Source organism: Peromyscus eremicus, chromosome 2, assembly GCF_949786415.1.
Source record: "Peromyscus eremicus chromosome 2, PerEre_H2_v1, whole genome shotgun sequence".
Classification (NCBI taxonomy): domain Eukaryota; kingdom Metazoa; phylum Chordata; class Mammalia; order Rodentia; family Cricetidae; genus Peromyscus; species Peromyscus eremicus.
The window spans coordinates 159,625,806-159,644,813 of NC_081417.1; the positions used below are offsets into that span (position 1 = coordinate 159,625,806).

General features: G+C 48.3%; 1 protein-coding gene across 1 annotated transcript; it reads left to right on the forward strand.

The window, feature by feature from the left end:
- Positions 1-12,333: 12,333 nt before the first annotated feature.
- On the forward strand, positions 12,334-18,496 carry Uts2 (urotensin 2). The gene is made up of 4 exons (XM_059256291.1): positions 12,334-12,436; positions 14,523-14,633; positions 16,018-16,061; positions 18,245-18,496. Exons 1-4 carry the CDS (start codon positions 12,334-12,336, stop codon positions 18,356-18,358), a joined length of 372 nt encoding a protein of 123 aa, XP_059112274.1. The 3' UTR covers positions 18,359-18,496.
- Positions 18,497-19,008: the final 512 nt, after the last annotated feature.

Here is a 19,008-nt window from a genome sequence, read left to right on the forward strand (position 1 = left end):
GAAAAAATGGATGGATACCAACTCCAGCTGCTCTAGATGTGGACAAAGGCCTCAGCGTGGCTCTCTAGGGCGAGGAGAAGATGCTCCACAAACAGAAAGGTCCAGGCTTTTAACGGAAAATGGAAATAATGAAGAGGAATGGAAATGTTATAACTAGAAAATTCAATATCTGAAACATCCTGATAGAAATGATGACAAGACAGGAAAAAAAAAAAAACAACAACAACTCAGTGGAATCGAAATTAAAGTTTTCACTTGAAAAGCAGATCAGAAATTACCAAAACTATCAAACTATGAAACACCTGGTACTAGAGTTTCAGAAATAAGGAGAAAGGCACCAGTATTCATCTGGACAAATGGAGAGTAATAAATGGATGTTACAACGGATCTTCTGGACTTGCTTAGGAAACACTAAGCTACACAAAGTAGAATTTGGATAAAGAAGTCCCCCCGCCCCAGTTGTCCTCTTAGGAAGAGCACAGTTCTGCCAGCCAGGCAGGACAGTCTTGGTTAGTGGCTGCCTGGGGACAGCAGTCCTGGTCTGTCCAGAGAGAGCTGTGACATTATTTTACACTATAAATCTCTCCATTTGTCCAAATAGCCAAGCTTGGAATTTCTGTCTCTGTTAAAGTGTAAGTTGGGGCCATGACACTGTATAAGTTGATGGGTTTCTGTTCAGGGCTGGTTCCCTTTTGTGCATTAGCCAGAACCAGACTATTATTAAAGAGCCTTTCAGTATTAATCTCTAAGTGCTAGAGTGATTTCTCACTGGGAAGTCATAGTCATTCTATAACAGTGTAGAAAAATACATGAAGACATAATGATGGATTGCTTCCTGTCCTGCTTAGGGTTACTGTTGCTCTGATGAATCACCAAGACCAAAGCAACTTGGGGAGAAAAGGGTTTATTTCAGCTTATACTTCCAGATAACAGTCCATCACTGAGGGAAGTCAGGCCAGTGTTGTCTGAATCTTAGACGGTCTTTTAATAAAAACCCAGAGCCTGATATCAGGGTGAAAGTGAAAGGTCAGAGAAGCAGAGCAGCCAGCCCCTAGTTCTTACCTCTACGACATCCTCAGTCTAAAGAGAGTGGGTTCCTGTTTCCTCACAACTTATATACCTTTCTCTGCCCAGACATCACTTCCTGGGATTAAAGGTGTGTGTGCTCCCCAAACAAAGGTAAGAGATCTCAAGTGCTGGGATTAAAGGTGTGTGCCACCACTGCCTGGCTCTGTTTCTCTCCTATACTAGATCAATCTCTTGTAGCCCAGTGCAGACTTTAACTCACAGAGATCCAAACGGATCTCTGCCTCCTGAGTGATAGGATTAAAGGTGTGTGCCACCACTATCTGACCTCTATGTCTAATCTAGTGGCTGGCTCTGTCCTCTGATCCTCAGGCAAGTTTATTAGGGTATACAATATATTACCACAGGGCAGGAACTCCAACAGGGCAGGAACCTGGAGACAGGAGCTGATGCAGAGGCCATGGAAGGGTGCTGCTTACCAACCTGCTTCCCCTGGCCCCTCTCAGCCTGTTTATAAAAGCCAGGACCACTGGCCCAGGGATAGCACTACCCACAATGGGCTGGGCCTCCCCCATCAATCACTAATTAAGAAAATGCCCCACAGGTGGATCTTCCAGAGGCTTAGTCAGGGTTTCCATTGCTGTGAAGAGACACCATGACCACAGTAACTCTTACAAAGGAAAACATTTAATTGGGGTGGCTTACATTTTCACAGGTTTAGTCCATTATCATCAAGGTGAGACACGGTGGCATTCAGGCAGACAGGATGCTGGCGAAGTAGCCGAGTGTCCTACATTTTGGCTTGCAGGCAACAGGTAGTGGTCTCCCTTACTGGGTTTAGCTGGAGCATAGGAGACCTCAAAGCCCATCCCCAAGGTGACACATTAGTGCCACTCCCTTTGGGGGCCATTTTCTTTCAAAGCACCACAGAGGCATTTTCTCAATTGAGGTTCCTTCCTTTCAGATGACTCTAGCTTGTGCCAACTTGACATAAAATTAGCTAGGACACTTCCCACACTGTGAAAGACAACCCCCGAGATTTAGAGCCGCTTGGTGGGACACAGAAAGACAGGCCAGCTCTCTGTGTCGAACTCAGCAGCTCTAGCAGTGTGGAATGATAGCGGGAAACAAGACTGTGGCCAGCAAGATGACTCAGGAAGCCGGGCGGCGGTGGCGCATGCCTTTAGTCCCAGCACTCAGGAGGCAGAGGCAGGCGGATCTCTGTGAGTTTGAGGCCAGCCTGGTCTACAGAACAAGTTCCAGGAAAGGCGCCAAAGCTACACAGAGAAACCCTGTCTCAAAAAAACCAAAACAAACAAACAAACAAAAAAAAGACGGCTCAGTAGATGGAGGCACTTGCCTGCCTCCCAAGGACACAAGCCCAAGGAACTGAGTTCAATCCTCAGAACCCGTGTAAAAGTGGCGGGAGAGAACTGACCCTACAAAGTTGTCCTCTGACCTCCACGCAGCCAACTCATTGGCTGTGGGCAGGCCTATGTGGCTTTTATTTTTATTTTTAATTTTCTGAGACAGGGTCTTATATATAGCTCTGGCTGTCCTGAAACTCACCATATAGACCAGGCTGGCCTTGAACTCAGAGAGATCTACCTGCCTCTGCCTTCCATGTGCTGGAGCTAAAGGCATGCGCCACTACACGAAGCTGGAGTAGTGGCATTTTCTTAATTAGTGATTGATGGGGAGGGGCAGCCCATTGTGGGTGGGGCCACACCTAGGCTAATGGTCCTGGGTTCTATAAGAAAGCAGGCTGAGCAAGCCATGGTAGGCAAGCCAGTAAGCAGCACCCCTCTATGGCCTCTGCATCAGCGCCTGCCTCCAGGTTCCTGCCCTGTTTGAGATCCTGCCCTCACTGCTTTTGATGAACTGTTATATGGAAGTGTGAGTGAAATCAACTCTTCCCTCCCCAAGTTGCCTTTGGTCATAGTGTTTCATCGCAGCAACAGACACCCAAACAGTCTATGGACAGTCGAGGGGTACTATGAGTCAGCTGCTCTGGTGGGCTGGACAGGATTCGTTTTTCTGATCAGGATGAGATTTGAAATACAACAGAATTGTCAGGTGGGGGAAATAGCTGGGTTCTAAGTGCTTACCATGTAAATGTGGGGACCTGAGTTTGGTCCCCAGAGGCCATGTAAACATCCAGGCAGGTGTACATACTTGTACTTCCAGTGCTGGGAGGCTGAAACAAGCAGCTCCCGGGCATGCTGGCCGGCTAGCCCAGCTGTCCCAGTGCTCCTGGGCATGCTGGCCGGCTAGCACAGCTGTCCCAGTGCTCCTGGGCATGCTGGCCGGCTAGCACAGCTGTCCCAGTGCTCCTGGGCATGCTGGCCGGCTAGCACAGCTGTCCCAGTGCTCCTGGGCATGCTGGCCGGCTAGCCCAGCTGTCCCAGGGCTCCCAGGCATGCTGGCTGGCTAACACAGCTGTCCTAGTGCTCCTGGACATGCTGGCTGGCTAGCCCAGCTGTTCCAGTGCATTCTGTTGCTCTGAGAGAACACGATGATCAACAGTATCACTGGGAAGAAAGATTGTTCCAGCATCACAGTTCAGAGGGATAGTCCATCATACTAGAGGATGGGGTGGCCTCAGGACAGAGACAGCCTCACAGTCAGGAAGCAGAAATCACATTTTATCCACACACATGGAGCAGAGTGAGGGAACACTTAGTGGGGCCAGGGTACCCCAACCTTGAGGCCCACCCCAGTGGCATACTTCCTCCAGCAAAGCGCTCCCCCTAACAGTTTCATAAACAGACAGCACCACCTGGTGGGAGACAGTGTTCAAACACATGAACCTATGAGGAACATTTCATACTCAAATCTTAACGCTAGCCTAGTCACTGAGTTCCAGATTCAGTGACAGACCCTAATCCAAGAAGACAGGTTGCAGCCAGGTATGGTGGCATATGCCTTTAGTCTCAGCACTTGGGAGGCAGAGGCAGGTGGATCTCAGTGAGTTCGAGGTCAGTCTGATCTACAGAGTAAGTTCTAGGACAGCCAGGGCTGTTACACAAAGAAACTCTATCTTGAAAAACCAAGAGAGAAAGAAAGACAAAGAAAACAGGTCAGACAGCACCTGAGAAACAATATCCAAAGTTGTCCTCTGGACTTCCTGCCCTGCTCCTACCCGCCCCCTCCCACATCACCCCTTCCCCTGGTAGAACTAGCATTAGACTACTGAAGTAGTCTACTCCAGTGGCTGGGCCTCTTTACCAACAAATTTGTCTTCTCATAGGAACTGAGAGAAGCTTCTGGAGGCTGAAGTGTGAGGTGCTGTGGGTGGGTCCTTCTAAGGCCTCCTTGGCTTGTAGATGGGGTCTTCCCCAGGTGCTCCACAGCTGTCCCTTTGGCTGCCTCTTGACCTCTCCCTGCAAGGACACTAGCCATCTTAGTTCAGAGTCCACCGTCAGCTCAATCACTGCTTCAGAGACTTTGTCTCCAAATACAGTCTTATTCAGAGAGTTTGGGCTTTAGGGTTTTAACATGGATTTTAGGGGATAGATCTCAGCCCACCCCTTCCATCCCATTGAGTCCAGACAGGAAATAGTAAATATCATGAAACGGGGCTAGAGAGAAGCTGAGTGGGTGAAGTGGGTGTCATGCAAACATGGGATCTGAGTGTGGATCTCCAGCACCCATGAAAAAGCCAGGCATGGTGGGTGGCACACACCTGGAACCCAGTGCTGGGGGCAGGAGGGGAGGAGACAAGCTGGAGTACAGGGGTCAGATCGTCTAGCCAAATCAATGAGCTCCAGGTTCAGTGAGAGACCGTTGCAAATATGGGGTGAAAGCAACTTCAGAATATGCCTAACCTTGGCCTCTGTCCTCCAAACGCGTGCGAACACATGGGCACACACCCACCTGAGTGTGTACACATATTATACACACACCACCCACTAGTCATGAAGGAAAATCATGCAGGTGGCTGCTCCTCAGCACTCCTCACAGTGTCATTTGTGGCACGGCTGTGTTTTGATTTTTTTTCACTTCCGTTGCGCTCCACAGCTGGCTCTCAGTCTCCTTTAATATCGATAATAGGACAATGCACTGGCGAAGCTGTCCCGACACTGGTGAGGTGACATGTGAGTCATTGGGTAATGGGATGAATCAAATCAATAACTAGAGCGGATGTTTACTGTACGTCACCCTTCCTGTCCCCGTCACGCGGGTGTGTGACACATCGATGCTGGATTATACCCAGACACAGCACCATCCCTTCGGCAGCCCATTGATCCTTGGGAGGTGACCTTCTGGGTCACAAGGACAGCTGTAGCTACCTCTCCTGAAGAAACAACATCCCAAATCGAAGCATCAGTCTGCACACACTGCCTGAAGCATCCCATGGTGGCACGGTGTGCTAGAGGTTTGCACTAGAGTGTTTACAGCAACCTCAGCATGTGAACTAGGCTCTGTGGAATAGAGCTCTGGCTGTGGCCATCTGTTCCCTGTGTGCTCATCTGTTCTTGATGTGATGGACAGAGCTACACGGTCTAGTAGCATGAAGTTATTCTTTCTGGATACCCTGCAGTGGAGGGGCCCCTGAGCCCAGGGCCTACCCTTGAAAAGGGATTAGTACACACCTTCCACCTTCCAATATGGTCAAGGTCATGCCCAAGACAGCAAAACCACCAATAGTCCTGCCCGGCCTGAGCCAGCATCTGTCACTTGAGAAGTGGGAATGTCATCACACTCTGCACCCACTCCTAGGCTCTGGAGGCATGTGTTGACTGCTGTAGTCTGTTCCATATTCCAGAAAAGGACACTATAGCCTGAGGGGACTTGCACAAGACAAGCCTTCCCTGTCTTGGAGGCTGCATAACCATGTCCACAGTGCTAGTGGTTCAGTCCTGATGAGGGTGCAGGTCCTGCTCTGTGGACAGTGGACTTCTCTCACTATATTTTTACATGAACAGAATCCTCAAGTCTCTCTTTTTTAAGAGGGCAGCAATCACACTCTGAAGACCCTGCCCTCCTGATCTGAGCTCACACTGTTTCTCCCGTGACCTCCATCATCCTGGGATTAGAGTTTCAACAGACATGCAGGCTGTGCTCAGAGCCTTGGGCCTCCTGTATGTGATGCCAAAACTGCTTAGCTTTGAGAGAAAGCCTGAGTGTGGCCTAGGTCATCTGCTTCACTCACACAGGGTGGTGGGGACATGGACATTCTGACTGGATTGGGAAGACAGCCTGGGGCTCAAGGGTTGACTTGAGTTGGGTGTCCTGTGAGGATGCCCTTGTCAACTTGTTCTCTCATGTCTATGCTTGCCTGGCATCCAGAACTGAGTCCCTGAGTGTTAGCTAGCTCAGTAAGATGCTGTGGGAAGGGGTAGGGATGGAAAGGAGGGTATTGGAGAGAGGAATGAGAACAGAGTACAACAATACATATGTATGAAGAGGCCATAATGAAACACATTATTTTGTTTACAAACCTAAAAGATTCATTAAAAAAAATTTTTTTATAAGGAGATGTGTAGGGCTAGAGAGATGGCCCAGTGGTTAAGAACACTTGCTGCTCTTGCAGAGGACCTGGGTTCAGCTCTCAGAACCCGTATGGCAGCTCATAACCATTTGTAAATCCAGTCCTAGGGGATCTGATGGCCTCTTCTGGCCTCTACAGGCACACAACACACAGACAAACAGGCACACACATACACACAAAACAAGAATAGACACCTGTGTGCACACATGCATTTACAGTCATTCCCCCTGCCCAAAGCCAGGATGCACAGCTTCCTCAGTTATGCTCCTGAATGTGCTTCCTCCCCATGTGCAACCACGGTGGACAGCACCCTGCTGACCCATTTGAAAGTGGATGTGAACACACTTCTGGAGCATGCTAACCTGGAGGTCGTTCCCTAAAAAGACCAGAACACAGAGCAGCAGGACACATTTCTTCTGGGACTCCCCTGGGAGACCTGTGAATTCCTTTCTATCTGTGGAAACTGCTATGTAGAAAAGAAGGACAAATTTTGTATAGTTGGGTTCTTTTGTGCTACCATCTTGTAAATGTTTTTTTTTTTTTTTTTTTTAGTATAATTTAATACATCTGTGTCAAGTACTTCCGGGTTGCTGTGAGCAGACATCTGACAGAGGAGCCTGAGGGAGGAAGGGCTTATTTTGCTTATGTTCTCAGAGGGGTCAGCACATCCCAGAGGGAGGCAGAGCAGAGCAGTTCGGTTCAGAGACTGGAAGGCTAGCCATGTGTGTCCCATGTTCAGTTAGTCTGGCACCCAGACACACTCAGGGGGTCTAGATGACTCTGATTGCTATCAAGCTGGCAATAAGACAGTCACCCAGCACCCCTCATGAGCTGGCCCTGCCTGCTGTCACAAAGCTATGTGGACTGGGTAGTTGAAGCAACAGAGGTGACTTCTCACAGTTCTAGAGTCTGGAAGGCCAAGGCCAAAGTGTTAGCTTGTCACTTCCATAGTGGTGCCTGACTCTGGGCTGTGAAAAGTCCTGGGAAGGGAGTCTGTTGGATAGGAGAGGAGGTCTAGAGGAGGGACTGATGTGATGGTACCCGGGTCCTCAGGCTCCTTTTCCCTGTGGTGCTTCATGTTCTTCCCTTTAAGAGATGAGATCCTGTTGGAGACTGACTTCGACCCCCACAAATTCACATGCTCAAGTCCTACCCCCAGCACACCAGAATGTGACTGGATTAAGGAGACAGAGGTGATTGGGTAAAAACCAAGGTCATTATGGTGGGTGAGCTCTACTCTAGTCTGATGGGTGTCTAGAAAGAGACCAGGGAGGGGGGAAAGATGACCCAGGAAAGTGCTTGCAACACAGCATGAGAGTGAGTTTGATTACCCAGAATGCATGTAGAAAAGCCAAATGCAGTGGCATGTGCTTCTATCTTGGCCCTGGGGAGGTGGACAAAGGCAGACCTCTAGGGCTCACTGGCCATCTAACCTAGTCAAATTGGTGAGCCCCAGGCCAGCGAGAGACTGTCTCAAAAAATAACATGGGTAGCTCCTAAGGAATGACACCAGAGGTTGACCACTGGTCTCCACATGTGCACACACAGATGCATGTAAGAGAACAGAACAGAACAGAGACAAGCAGAGAGGACAGCCATTGCATACACCAGGAAGCAGATGCTACCATATGTTGACCTCCTCCATCTCTGAGGCCCCATCAGTGGGACTTTGGTAGAGCAGCCCGACAGACCAGTTCACCAGTCCTGGAATTGAGGCTGGCCTGAGGGCTTGCTTGGACCAAGAGAATGCATGGGACTTGGGCAGCTTCTGAGCTTTGGCCTCAAAACTTCTGATTTGGTCCTTAGTCTTTCTCAAGATGCCTTGTGAATTCTCCAGATTAAACTGCTGGAGATAAGATATAAGGGGAGGCAGGCCCAGTGGCTAGCCTGGGCTAGCCTCCAGGTGGGCAGTGAGGTCATTTCCTCAGTGAGGCCAGCAACAGGCTTTCAACAGTCCATGGTTAATGCCAGAATTATGAACCCACAGAGTTATGAAGGCTATTATCTGAAGTCACACTTTGGGGGAGGGCGTATCTTAGTCACTGTCCCATCACTGTGAGGAGACACCATGACCAGGGCAGCTTATAAAAGGAAGCATTTAATTGGAGCTTGCTCAGATTCAGAGGGTGAGTCCATGATCATCATGGTGGGGAGCACGGGGGCAGACAGGCAGACATGGTGCTAGAGCAGTAGCTGAGAGCTCACATATGGTCTCTTAAGTTGCAGGTGTGTGTGTGTGTGTGTGTGTGTGTGTGTGTGTGTGTGTGTGTGTGTGTGTCTGGGCCTGACATGGACTTTGGAAACCTGAAAGCAAGCCCTCCCCAGCCCAGCCCCAGTGACACACCTCCTTCAACAAGGCTACATCTCCTAATCCTTCCTAAACAGTTCCACTAGCTGGGGACTAAACATTCAAGTATATGATGAGCCCACAGGGCCATTCTCACCCAAACCACCACAGGGGTTGATAGATAACCAGGCAACAAGCTTCATTTGAAAGGACACACACAGAACCCAAGCACTGTGCTCAAGGCTAAAGGATCAGGCATTAATGGTGCTTGGGCACTTGCTGTGTGAGAGGAGTGGGCAGGCACCTGGGGTAGCTCATCTGTGTAGATCATAACCCCAGTAAGCACAACATATCAACAAAACATGACATGGACTGTGAATATGACATACTTAAAATGTAAGGAAAGAGGCTGAGAATACAGGGGTGGGAGATGCCAACCTGCAAATTTAAGTAAGTTTGCCCATTAAGGATATAGATTTGGGGCTGGAGAGGTGGCTCTGTGGGTAAAGTGCTTACAAGACAAGTGTGAGGTCCTGGGTTCATATCCCATGAAAAAAACCCGGGTGCAGGTGCCACACCTGTAACTAACGGTGGGCACATCACCATTAGGGGGTGATGGAAGCAGGAGGATCCCTGTAGCTTGCTGGTCGGTTAGTCTAGCTGATTGCTGAGCTCCTCAGAAATAAGCCGAAGAGCTGTAGAGGAATATATGCACCTGACGTTGATCCCTGACCTCTCTGTGTTCATTCAGGGACATGTGCACAGCTCCCTTCACATGTGAATATACAGGCATGCACATGCAACACACACACACACACACACACACACACACACACACATAAGGATGGAAAATACAGTTTGCAAGTTTAAATAAAGTTTGCCCATTAAAGTAGGGGGGACTGAGTTAGCTATATAGCTGTCTGGGGCAACAGCATTTTGGGTAGAGGGAATAACCAGTAACCAGTTACCCGACATACAAACCTACAATGACTTACTTAGTTGTTATATATTAAAAGTCTCTTCATGTGCCAGTAGCCTATGATTTTGTTTTGTTTTATGACAAGGTCTTGCTTTGTAGTCCAGGCTGGCAGATCCCCCTGCCTCTATCTCCCAAATGCTGGGACTACAGGTACGCACGACCACACCTGGATCTCTCTGTTTTAACAAGAGCTTTGCAGCCAGCTAAAGACATGGCATTCCATTGAGGTGGTCACTGTTCGCAGATGTCCCAGCCCAGATGTGAAGCCACAGCTCTTGGAGTGGAGTTCCAACTCTCCCTGGGGACATCTGAGCCAGCACCTGCTCCCACCAACCACAGACTGGAGCTGTGCTTCCACACACCTTAAACCTGACAAACTGGTGAGTTTGGTGGGCTTACAGAGGATGAGGGAGGGGTGGCAAACAGGAGCGTGGACCTCCCCAAGCAGCTACATCAGTGAAGACTCACTCCCTATAGATGGAGTCCTCCCTCCAGTTATCTGTCTGCGCTCTAGGTAATAAGTGTCTTCTGAGACCGTGTACAGCTGCACAGAATCAGTAAGCTGTGGGTAGGTGTGGGGGGAGCACAGGAGGAGTGGTTGTGATCTCAGGTGAGGTCTGAGGACCGTTCGCACCCCACCCCCTTTCTGTGCGGCCTAATCTTGAGGGATCAGGGTCTCTGATGAAGATGGCTGCTATGCTCAGAGGGTGGCATCTACAGTAGTGCTTTATACACCTTCACACACCAACTGTGGGGGCTGAAGGCTCAGAGCATTTCTGGGACAAGGTGACATTGTCATTGACAGCCTGTTGAAGAAGATGCTGATTTTCATTGAGGTCTAGGCCTTCCATAGTAACTTAATTAGGCCATGCAGTAAAACTGTCACTAACCGTCAGGAGGACCCCTGAGTCACCAGGGAATGACAAAGCTTGGCAAGCAACCAGCCTCTGGTGGAGGGAAAAGGGTGACTTCACTGCTTCCTCCCACAACTGTCCTCAAGGGTCACCAAAGACCCCTGGACTGGTTGGCCTATTCCCCACCTGGTGGCAAAGGCAGAACATGATTGATGTACATGTGTATGTGCACACACTGCATACATGCAAACACATCTATCATAGACTTCTGGTTTTGTTTTGTTTAAGACAGGGTTTCTCTGTGTAGCCCTGGCTGTCCTGGAACTCACTCTGTAGGCCAGGCTGGTCTCAAACTCAGAGATCTGCCTGCCTCTGCCTCCTGTGTACTGGGATGAAGTGCATGGGCTGCCATGCCTGACCCCAGCATAGACTTTTAAAAAGATGTACAGACCTTGAACTTCCATCACCCAAGCGTTGGCATTACCGTATCACCACATCTGGTTTATGCTGAAGATTGAACTCAGGACTTCACGCAAGCACGCCGACTGAGCTGCATCCCCTGCCTACGGCACAGCATCTTAGGAAAGACAGTCTATCCCAAGACAACCACTTTCAGCTTTGTCCACACCAATCCCACACGGCGCGTCTTGAGCCGACTGGCTTCTATTGCCATTTCCTGTAGTTACTCTCTATCATCTACCAACTTACACACTCACTGGGGTCTTAGGCTTCAAATCTGGTACCTGTAGGTTGAATGAAGGCTCATGGATGTAGCCCAGACTGGCCTTAAATTCGGGGCCCTCTTGCTTCAGCCTGTGGTATGTTGGACCACAGTTGTCACACAGATACACTGACACAGACACAGACACAGACACAGACACAGACACACACACACACACACACACACACACACACACACGTGCGCATGCACACATATAAACGCATGCACACACTCACACGCGTACTCGAAAAGGTCTGAGCACAGAACTCAGGTGATGTGAATTAGCTGCTAACAGCAGCGCTTTGCTGGGCTGCAGTGAGTCTCAGGAAGCCACTGCCCAGGCGTGGTATGGTGGGGCAATGTGGAGACCACTCCAGTCTTCCGTGACGGGTGTCATCCCGCTCTGAGGATATTTTGCTCTGAAGACTTGAGTGCTTGTGATTTTACAGGAAACCACATGCATACACTGGACTTGGGTTTTGAGCAATGCTTGCTCTGTCTTTACTATTTCAAACTGGTTTAATACAACATGACAATTCATCTAGTCACAACTCAAAGATTTTCTAAAAAGCTGACATATTTCACGTCATACCCTGCATCACTTCTTCTTCAACTCATCAATCTTTGTCCTTCTGCCTTGGCCATATCATGTCTAACCCTGTCTTTCATTTGTGATTTATGGCCGAGTTCCTTATTTTGCCAGATTTATAAACTCTGCAGTGCTTTGCAGAATACTCACTTTGTACACCAGTCCACAAGCCAGTAGATTTATTGTCTATGAATTGTTACTTTGAAAAATTACATCAATGCAAAGTGATTACCTTTTAGCCTCCCTAGCCAATAAATTCATTTTATTTTTTTGGAGGGGACATCTGAGGTCACAGGATGATAGATAAAACGGGCAATCCCTCAATGAGGAGAGAGTCGGAAGTTCTCCGGAGCAGAAGCCCAGCAGGATTTCTCTCCATCATCATGGATAGGCTGGCCTTCTGCTGCCTGCTCTTCCTCGGACTCCTGAACCCACTCCCGTCCCTTCCCGTCACTGACACTGGTGCAAAGACTCTTCGGCTTCCAGGTGAGGTGACTTTTTATCAGTTCTAGGTGCCACTCAGGAGTAGGAAAGGGATTCTGGCTAAAGGGGGTCTTCTGTAGGTGTAACCATGCTTTGAGGAGAGGATCAGGGGACCCTTCCTGTGTGTCTTCTCTAAACACAGACAAGCAGCATTGCTTATTTCATGTCGCAAATGTAGCTCAAGCTTTCATAGTGGTCAGTTTTGTTTATAGAAATTGGACTGAGTTTAGAACATTACCTTCAGTTTTGAGTGGACTGGTTGAGTATAGGGGTGGTTTCTCCAGCTGCAGACTAGTCGGGTACTTATTAGAACATTACCTTCAGTTTTGAGTGGACTGGTTGAGTATAGGGGTGGTTTCTTCAGCTCCAGACTAGTCGGGTACTTACTTTGTCATGTGAGTTAGAAAGCAGTCATCTGTGTTGTATGAAACAAAAGGCTTAATTAAGCACAGTGGCAGCTGAAGCTGGGTGCCTCATAGACACCAAGTATGTTTATGTTTTCCTTTTGTCTTAATGCTCAAGTTCAAATTAAATTAAAAAAAAAACTAGAAATTTTATCACAATCCCTTAATTTGGCATTTAGGTTGTGTGTTAGATTCCATAAAAATGTAACTGGATTTAATATTTAGCTTGGCTACTTAAAACAAAATTTCCTTTATGTTTATCCTGTGTGCATGCACACAGTGTGGTGGTCAGAGGAAGACTTGAAGGGGCTGGTTCTCTAGCACGTGGGCAGACTTGGTGGCAAGGGTCTTCCCTATGGAGCCAGCTTCCCGGCCCGTTTCTGGGTGCTTTCAGACATTTTCTCCGGCAGGCTCTCCTCCACACCGTTGCTGTTACACTTTCTAGTCTCCTGCCAGCATCCTCCTCGTTTCTGAGCATCACTCACATTCTGCCAATCAGCTGCTGGCGTCACTGGAGTCACACTGGCACTTAGCCTGTTGGTCAAAACCAGGCAGGAACCAATTCTGTTCTTTTAAAAGGGCCAGTACACACTGCAAAAAGAAACCAGGAATGCTCTGGTCCTGACGCCACTTTAAACATCCACAATAGAAGCTGAAATGAGGATGGCCTCTTACTCAGACCCCACACAGGGAAGTTCCTCAGGTTGGCTCCTCACAAATCCCTTCAGCATTACCAAAGGGGAAGGTTTTCATTAGTATTCCCAAGGAATACTGTGAATGCACTCAGATGCCTTTATAACACTTTGCTATTGTCTTCCCATTAAGGTTACAGATGAATATTTGTCAGCCTGCAGCATCCAGGGTCATGTGTGGCTTTCCAGCCCGACTCCCAGAGCATCTCAACAGGCTGGTGCCTACCCAAGACACATGTCCCACTGTCAGCCTCCACTGCTCACACACATTTTGCATGCACTTAGCATACACACCCAGTACATTTACCACACACCCTGCATGCCCTCAGTGTATACACCCGTTGCATGCAGAACACAACTCATACCTGTTATCACTCTTTACACACATTTGCCACACATGCTGCATGTACTTACACCTCACACCACACACTTACCATACATGGCTTGCACATAGCACACACCCCAAGTATACCTATCATGCATACCTTACATGCATGCACCACATTTCCCTCACTTACCATACAGACCCCATACACCTTGGGTGTCAGTCACATTTCACACAGAAGTCACAATGTGGCATTTGAAGGTCAGGTGAATCCCCACTGTGAGGTACAGTAGGGGTGCCACCATGCTTTCTTCAGTCTCCCACTCACACACCTCAAAAGGAAGGGCCAACAGGTAGCAATGGATAAGGGGAGACAAATCAGACTCTCTGAGCCAAACTGGCATTTGGGGTCTCGTGGCACTGCCTCCCTCTCCTGCCCAAGGCAGGTGGCTGCAATAGCAGGAGGGGTGGTCCATGGGTTCCCCACTTTTAGACTCCTGCTGGCTTGTGTAGCACCTTTATTTCTGCTAAATGCCACTGTGACAGATCACCAAGTCCTCATTTGGAGTTCCAGATCCACCTCCCTGTCCTGGTACTCACCAAAGACAGGGACCAGAGGCGGCCAGGTGAAGGCCAGGGTGGGCTACTTGTCTGTCTCTACCCCACAGTGCTTGAAGAAGATGCTCACCTGGCTCTGGAGGAGCTGGAAAGGATGGCCCTCCTGCAGACACTGCGACAGGCAATGGGCACAGAGGCAGGCGAAGGCCTTGGGGAAGCAGGTGAAGGTATTCTCGGGCTTATGGGTGGCTTCCATGGCTACTAAAGTTGCCTTCTATGCTAGCTATCAGAGAAAGCTCTAGAAGCTGAACTATATGAAACAACATCTCCCAAGACCCTCTTAGCCTACACCACCCTCTGTCCACCCCTCCGGCTTCAGCAAGTGCTGCAAGCCCAGGCGCCCCAGGACAGACGGAACTCTTTTTATACAGACTGTTTAAGGCAGGCAATGCTGGGTACCCAGCGCCACTGAGGCCAAACGTAAATCTTTGTGTCCCACTTACTACATCTTTACAATGTTTTTAATCTCTCTGTGTCTCAGTTTCTTAATCAGTGCACAGGAATGGTAAGGACAGTCTGTGCCAGGCATCATGCAATCTCAGCACTTAGAGGCTTGAGGCAGGATTGTGAGTCTGAGGCAAGTCTAGGCTACAAATTCTCATTCTCTCTCTCTCTCTCTCTCTCTCTCTCTCTCTCTCTCTCTCTCTCTCTCTCTCTCTCTCTCTCTCTCTCTCCCCCAAACCAACAACAGCAAAAACAAAAACAAAACAAAACAACAAAACCAAAAAGCAAGTAGAATGCTTAGCAGGTCAGATGAGTAGCACCGGACGTGGTGACTCCCACTTGTAAGCCTGTAAGTCTGAGGACAGCCTGAGACCCCATCTCAACAAACAACAAACTGATGGAGACGATTACAGATTTGACTGTTTTCTCCACACACTGATACAGTGCTCAGAACATCTGGGTACAGGATGGAGAGTCTTTCAGAAGACATTGCTGACAGTCCAACTGTATTTTTGACAAACTATGAATGGTTAATGAGAAAATTAGAAGTGGTGAGGCATCTCTGTCTGCATTCAGGCACACAGTGCCTCAGCGTGGAAGGGACTGGAAACTAGACATCATGTAGGGATGTTCTATTTTTTTCCTTCTTTGCACGTGTGGTGTGCATGTGGGGGGGCATGGGATCGTGTGGGGGGCAAAGTTGACAGCAGGTGTTTTCCCCAGCTCTCCTCACTTTATTTACTGAGGCAGGTCTCTACCTGAGCCTGGACCACCTTAATCCAGCTCTTTTAGAAGCCAGTTTGTTCCAGGGATCCTTCTCTACCTTCTGAGTGAGTGTTAAGGGATGAAGGCGGCCTCCATGCTCACTCTGCTTTTATATGGTCCTGGGGATCTGGGTCCTGTGCAGCTATGAGCTGTCTTTCCAGCCTTGGAACCTTAGATTTTGTATGTTTTAAAATCAGCATAACTGCTAGGTGTGGAGGCAAATGCCACAGGTGGATCTCTGTGAGGCCAGCTTAGTCTACACAGTAAGCCCCTACTTTTACAAAAGAAATACAAGAACCAGTAGGTCTGATGACATGGTGTCAAACTGTTTTCCAGATTCCAGTGATGATACTCCCACCCCAAGGGGAAGCTTGAGAAAGGTAAGGACTCTAGGTTCTGAGGGAGAAAAGCTGAACATCTCATATTCAATTTTACAGAACCCTTAATTCATGACCTAAGAGTGTTCTTGGTGGAAATCACATCTTAAAGTGATCGGCCAGTCTTCTTCCAAACATAATTTTTCTAAACTGATTCATAGAATATGGATATATAACTGTAACAAGAACTTAATAAGAAAGCTGGACAGTGGTGGCACACGCCTTTAGTCCCAGCACTCGGGAGGCAGAGGCAGGCGGATCTCTGTGAGTTTGAGGCTAGCGTGGTCTACAGAGTGAGATCCAGGAAAGGCTCCAAAGCTACACAGAGAAACCCTGTCTCAAAAACCAAAAAAAAAAAAAAAAAAGAACTTAACAAGCACCTGTTCTGGGTAAATTACAGAGACCTGTAAGAGAAAAGAGCGGCAGGGCCTTTGCCATCCACTGCCCTGCCACGTGACCCCAGCAGCACCACCATCACTAGCGAAGCTGGTGTGAAACGCAGCGTCTCCACACCACCAGGGCCTACTAGTCAAACCTGCAGTTCAACAGATCTGCAGGGACGGATACATTAGTCAGCGTGGGGCACCACAGGAAGGGAATGGAAGGATGATGTGCCCCCTCCCCAGGATGAAGAGTGGTACAAAGGCTGGGGCATAGAGTGAGTGACAGGACACACACAAAAGGTGTGAAGTTAGTGGGGACCACTGTATGCTTTCTGAGGGGTCTCCCTTGGCCTTGCCTTCTGCCGTGACAGTCAGTGTTCATGACTATGTAAGGGTCTCCCAAGAAATTATGAGATCAACATTCATGGACCCGGACCAGAGACACCTCTGTTCTTTTAACAGCCACCAGTATTCTGTCAGCAACCTCCCTGCCGTGAGATCCCAGAGACAGTGAGCACCACCTAAAGCCCTCACGGACTAGGAGGGCTTCTGTGTGCAGCTATGGAAAAGTCATCACTCAGATGTTTACATGCTTCTACACAGAAGGCAGTCTAGTTAGGGTTACTATTGCTGTGATGGAACACCGTGATCAAAGCAACTTGGGGAGAAAAAGGTTTATTTGGCTTACACTTCCACAGCACTGTTCATCACTGAAGGAAGTCAGGATGATATTGTGTTCCCCAATATATTGTGCACCCTAATAAACTTATCTGGGGTCGGAGAACAGAACAGCCACTAGATATAGAAGCCAGAAAATGGTGGCACTCACACCTTTAATCCTAGTATTCCAAAGGCAGAGATCCCTCTGGATCTCTTGTGAGTTCAAAGCCACACTGGAAACAGCGAGGCAGGGTGACACACACCTTTAATCCCAGGAAGTGATGGCAGGAAGCAGAAAGGTACATAAGGCGTGAGGACCAGGAACTAGAGCCTGTTAAGCTTTTAGGTTTTTGAGCAGCAGTACAGCTGAGATCCATTTGGATGAGGACTCAGAGGCTTCCAGTTTGAGGAAACGAGATCAGCTGAGGAGTTGGCGAGGCGAGGTGCCTGTGGCTTGTTCTGTTTCTCTGATCTTTCAGCATTTACCCCAATACCTGGCTCCAGGTTTGTTTTCATTAGTAAGACCTTTTAAGATTAGTGCTACATCAGGACATGAACCTGGAGGCAGGAGCTGATGCAGAGACCATGGAGGGGTGCTGCTTACTGGCTTGCTCCTCATGGTTTGCTCAGCCTGCTTTCTTATGGAACCAAGGACCAGCAGCCCAGGGATGGCACCACCCACCATGGGTTGGGCCCTCCTCCATCAATCACTAATTAAGAAAATGCCGCATAGGCTTCCCTACAGCTAGATCTTATGAAGGCATTTTCTCAATTGAGGATCCTAACGGATGACTCTAGCTTGTGTCAAGTTGACATAAAACTATCCAGTGCAAGGATTATCCCTAAGGCCTAAAACCATGTATGTAGGGTGTTCCCACTTTATTCTAGAATAAAAAGAAAACTGTGGCTCAACCTTTAAAACAAGCCAATTTTAACAGAAAAGATCTATTACATAGAAGGCTAAGTGTCCAGAGCCTATCACCGACAGAAGCCCCGCACAGAATGGTCACGGAGAGGACAGGGGAACTCAAGGAACCACAGGGTTAAGCAGACTGGGTGAGAGCTGGAGAGAGCTCCAAGGAGCCCCCAGTGAGGACTCTGAATTCAGGGTCGCTTATCTATTTTTCTGGACCTCTGTTTCAGGCTTTCTCTGGACAAGACTCTAACACTGTACTGAGTCGTCTTTTGGCAAGAACCAGGAAACAACATAAGCAACAGAGGCCTGTCTCAGAATGCTTCTGGAAATACTGCATTTGAAGAGTTCCGAGCATCAACTCGTCTCCTCAGAACCACCTCTTTAGAAAACTAAAAAGGAAGATGTCTGAAGAAAAGTCAGGCTAACTACACCCCATTCTTCATTATTATGAGAAATAAATCCTCTATGTTTCGCAAGTATCACACGTGGTCACGTTTACTTATATGTACATCCTGAAAATCTGAAACTTGTCTCCCCGCTCCCATTTAGCATTTCCTGGAAATGTACAAGTTGGGGTGGAAGAGCAGGTCAGTGGCAGGGCTTGCCTCACTATGTGAGCTCTCTGCTCCATCTTGGGCAATGCAAAAATGTCTAAGTAAAGCAGTAAGTGAACAGAAGCACACAGCACAGAGTAAGAAGGAAAAGGCACAAAGAAAGATTTATCCCAAAGTTTCTCAAGTCACAAATGATTTGAATAAATTTCTTGGTTATAACATCTCAACCCTTAAAAATGAATATATTGTGGGGACCCACAGAGGTTTCCTAGTGAGAATTTACGCAGGGTCCAAGAATCTGAGCTTGCTTTACCCAGCAGGGCTGCATAAGGGGATGATTTGACCACAGAAGTGGTTACTAGGTGTTTGGAAGGGTCTGCACTTGGCTGTGCAATGTGCTTTGATCTTGAAAGGGGGAGGTCTTTTGCCCCGCCCCT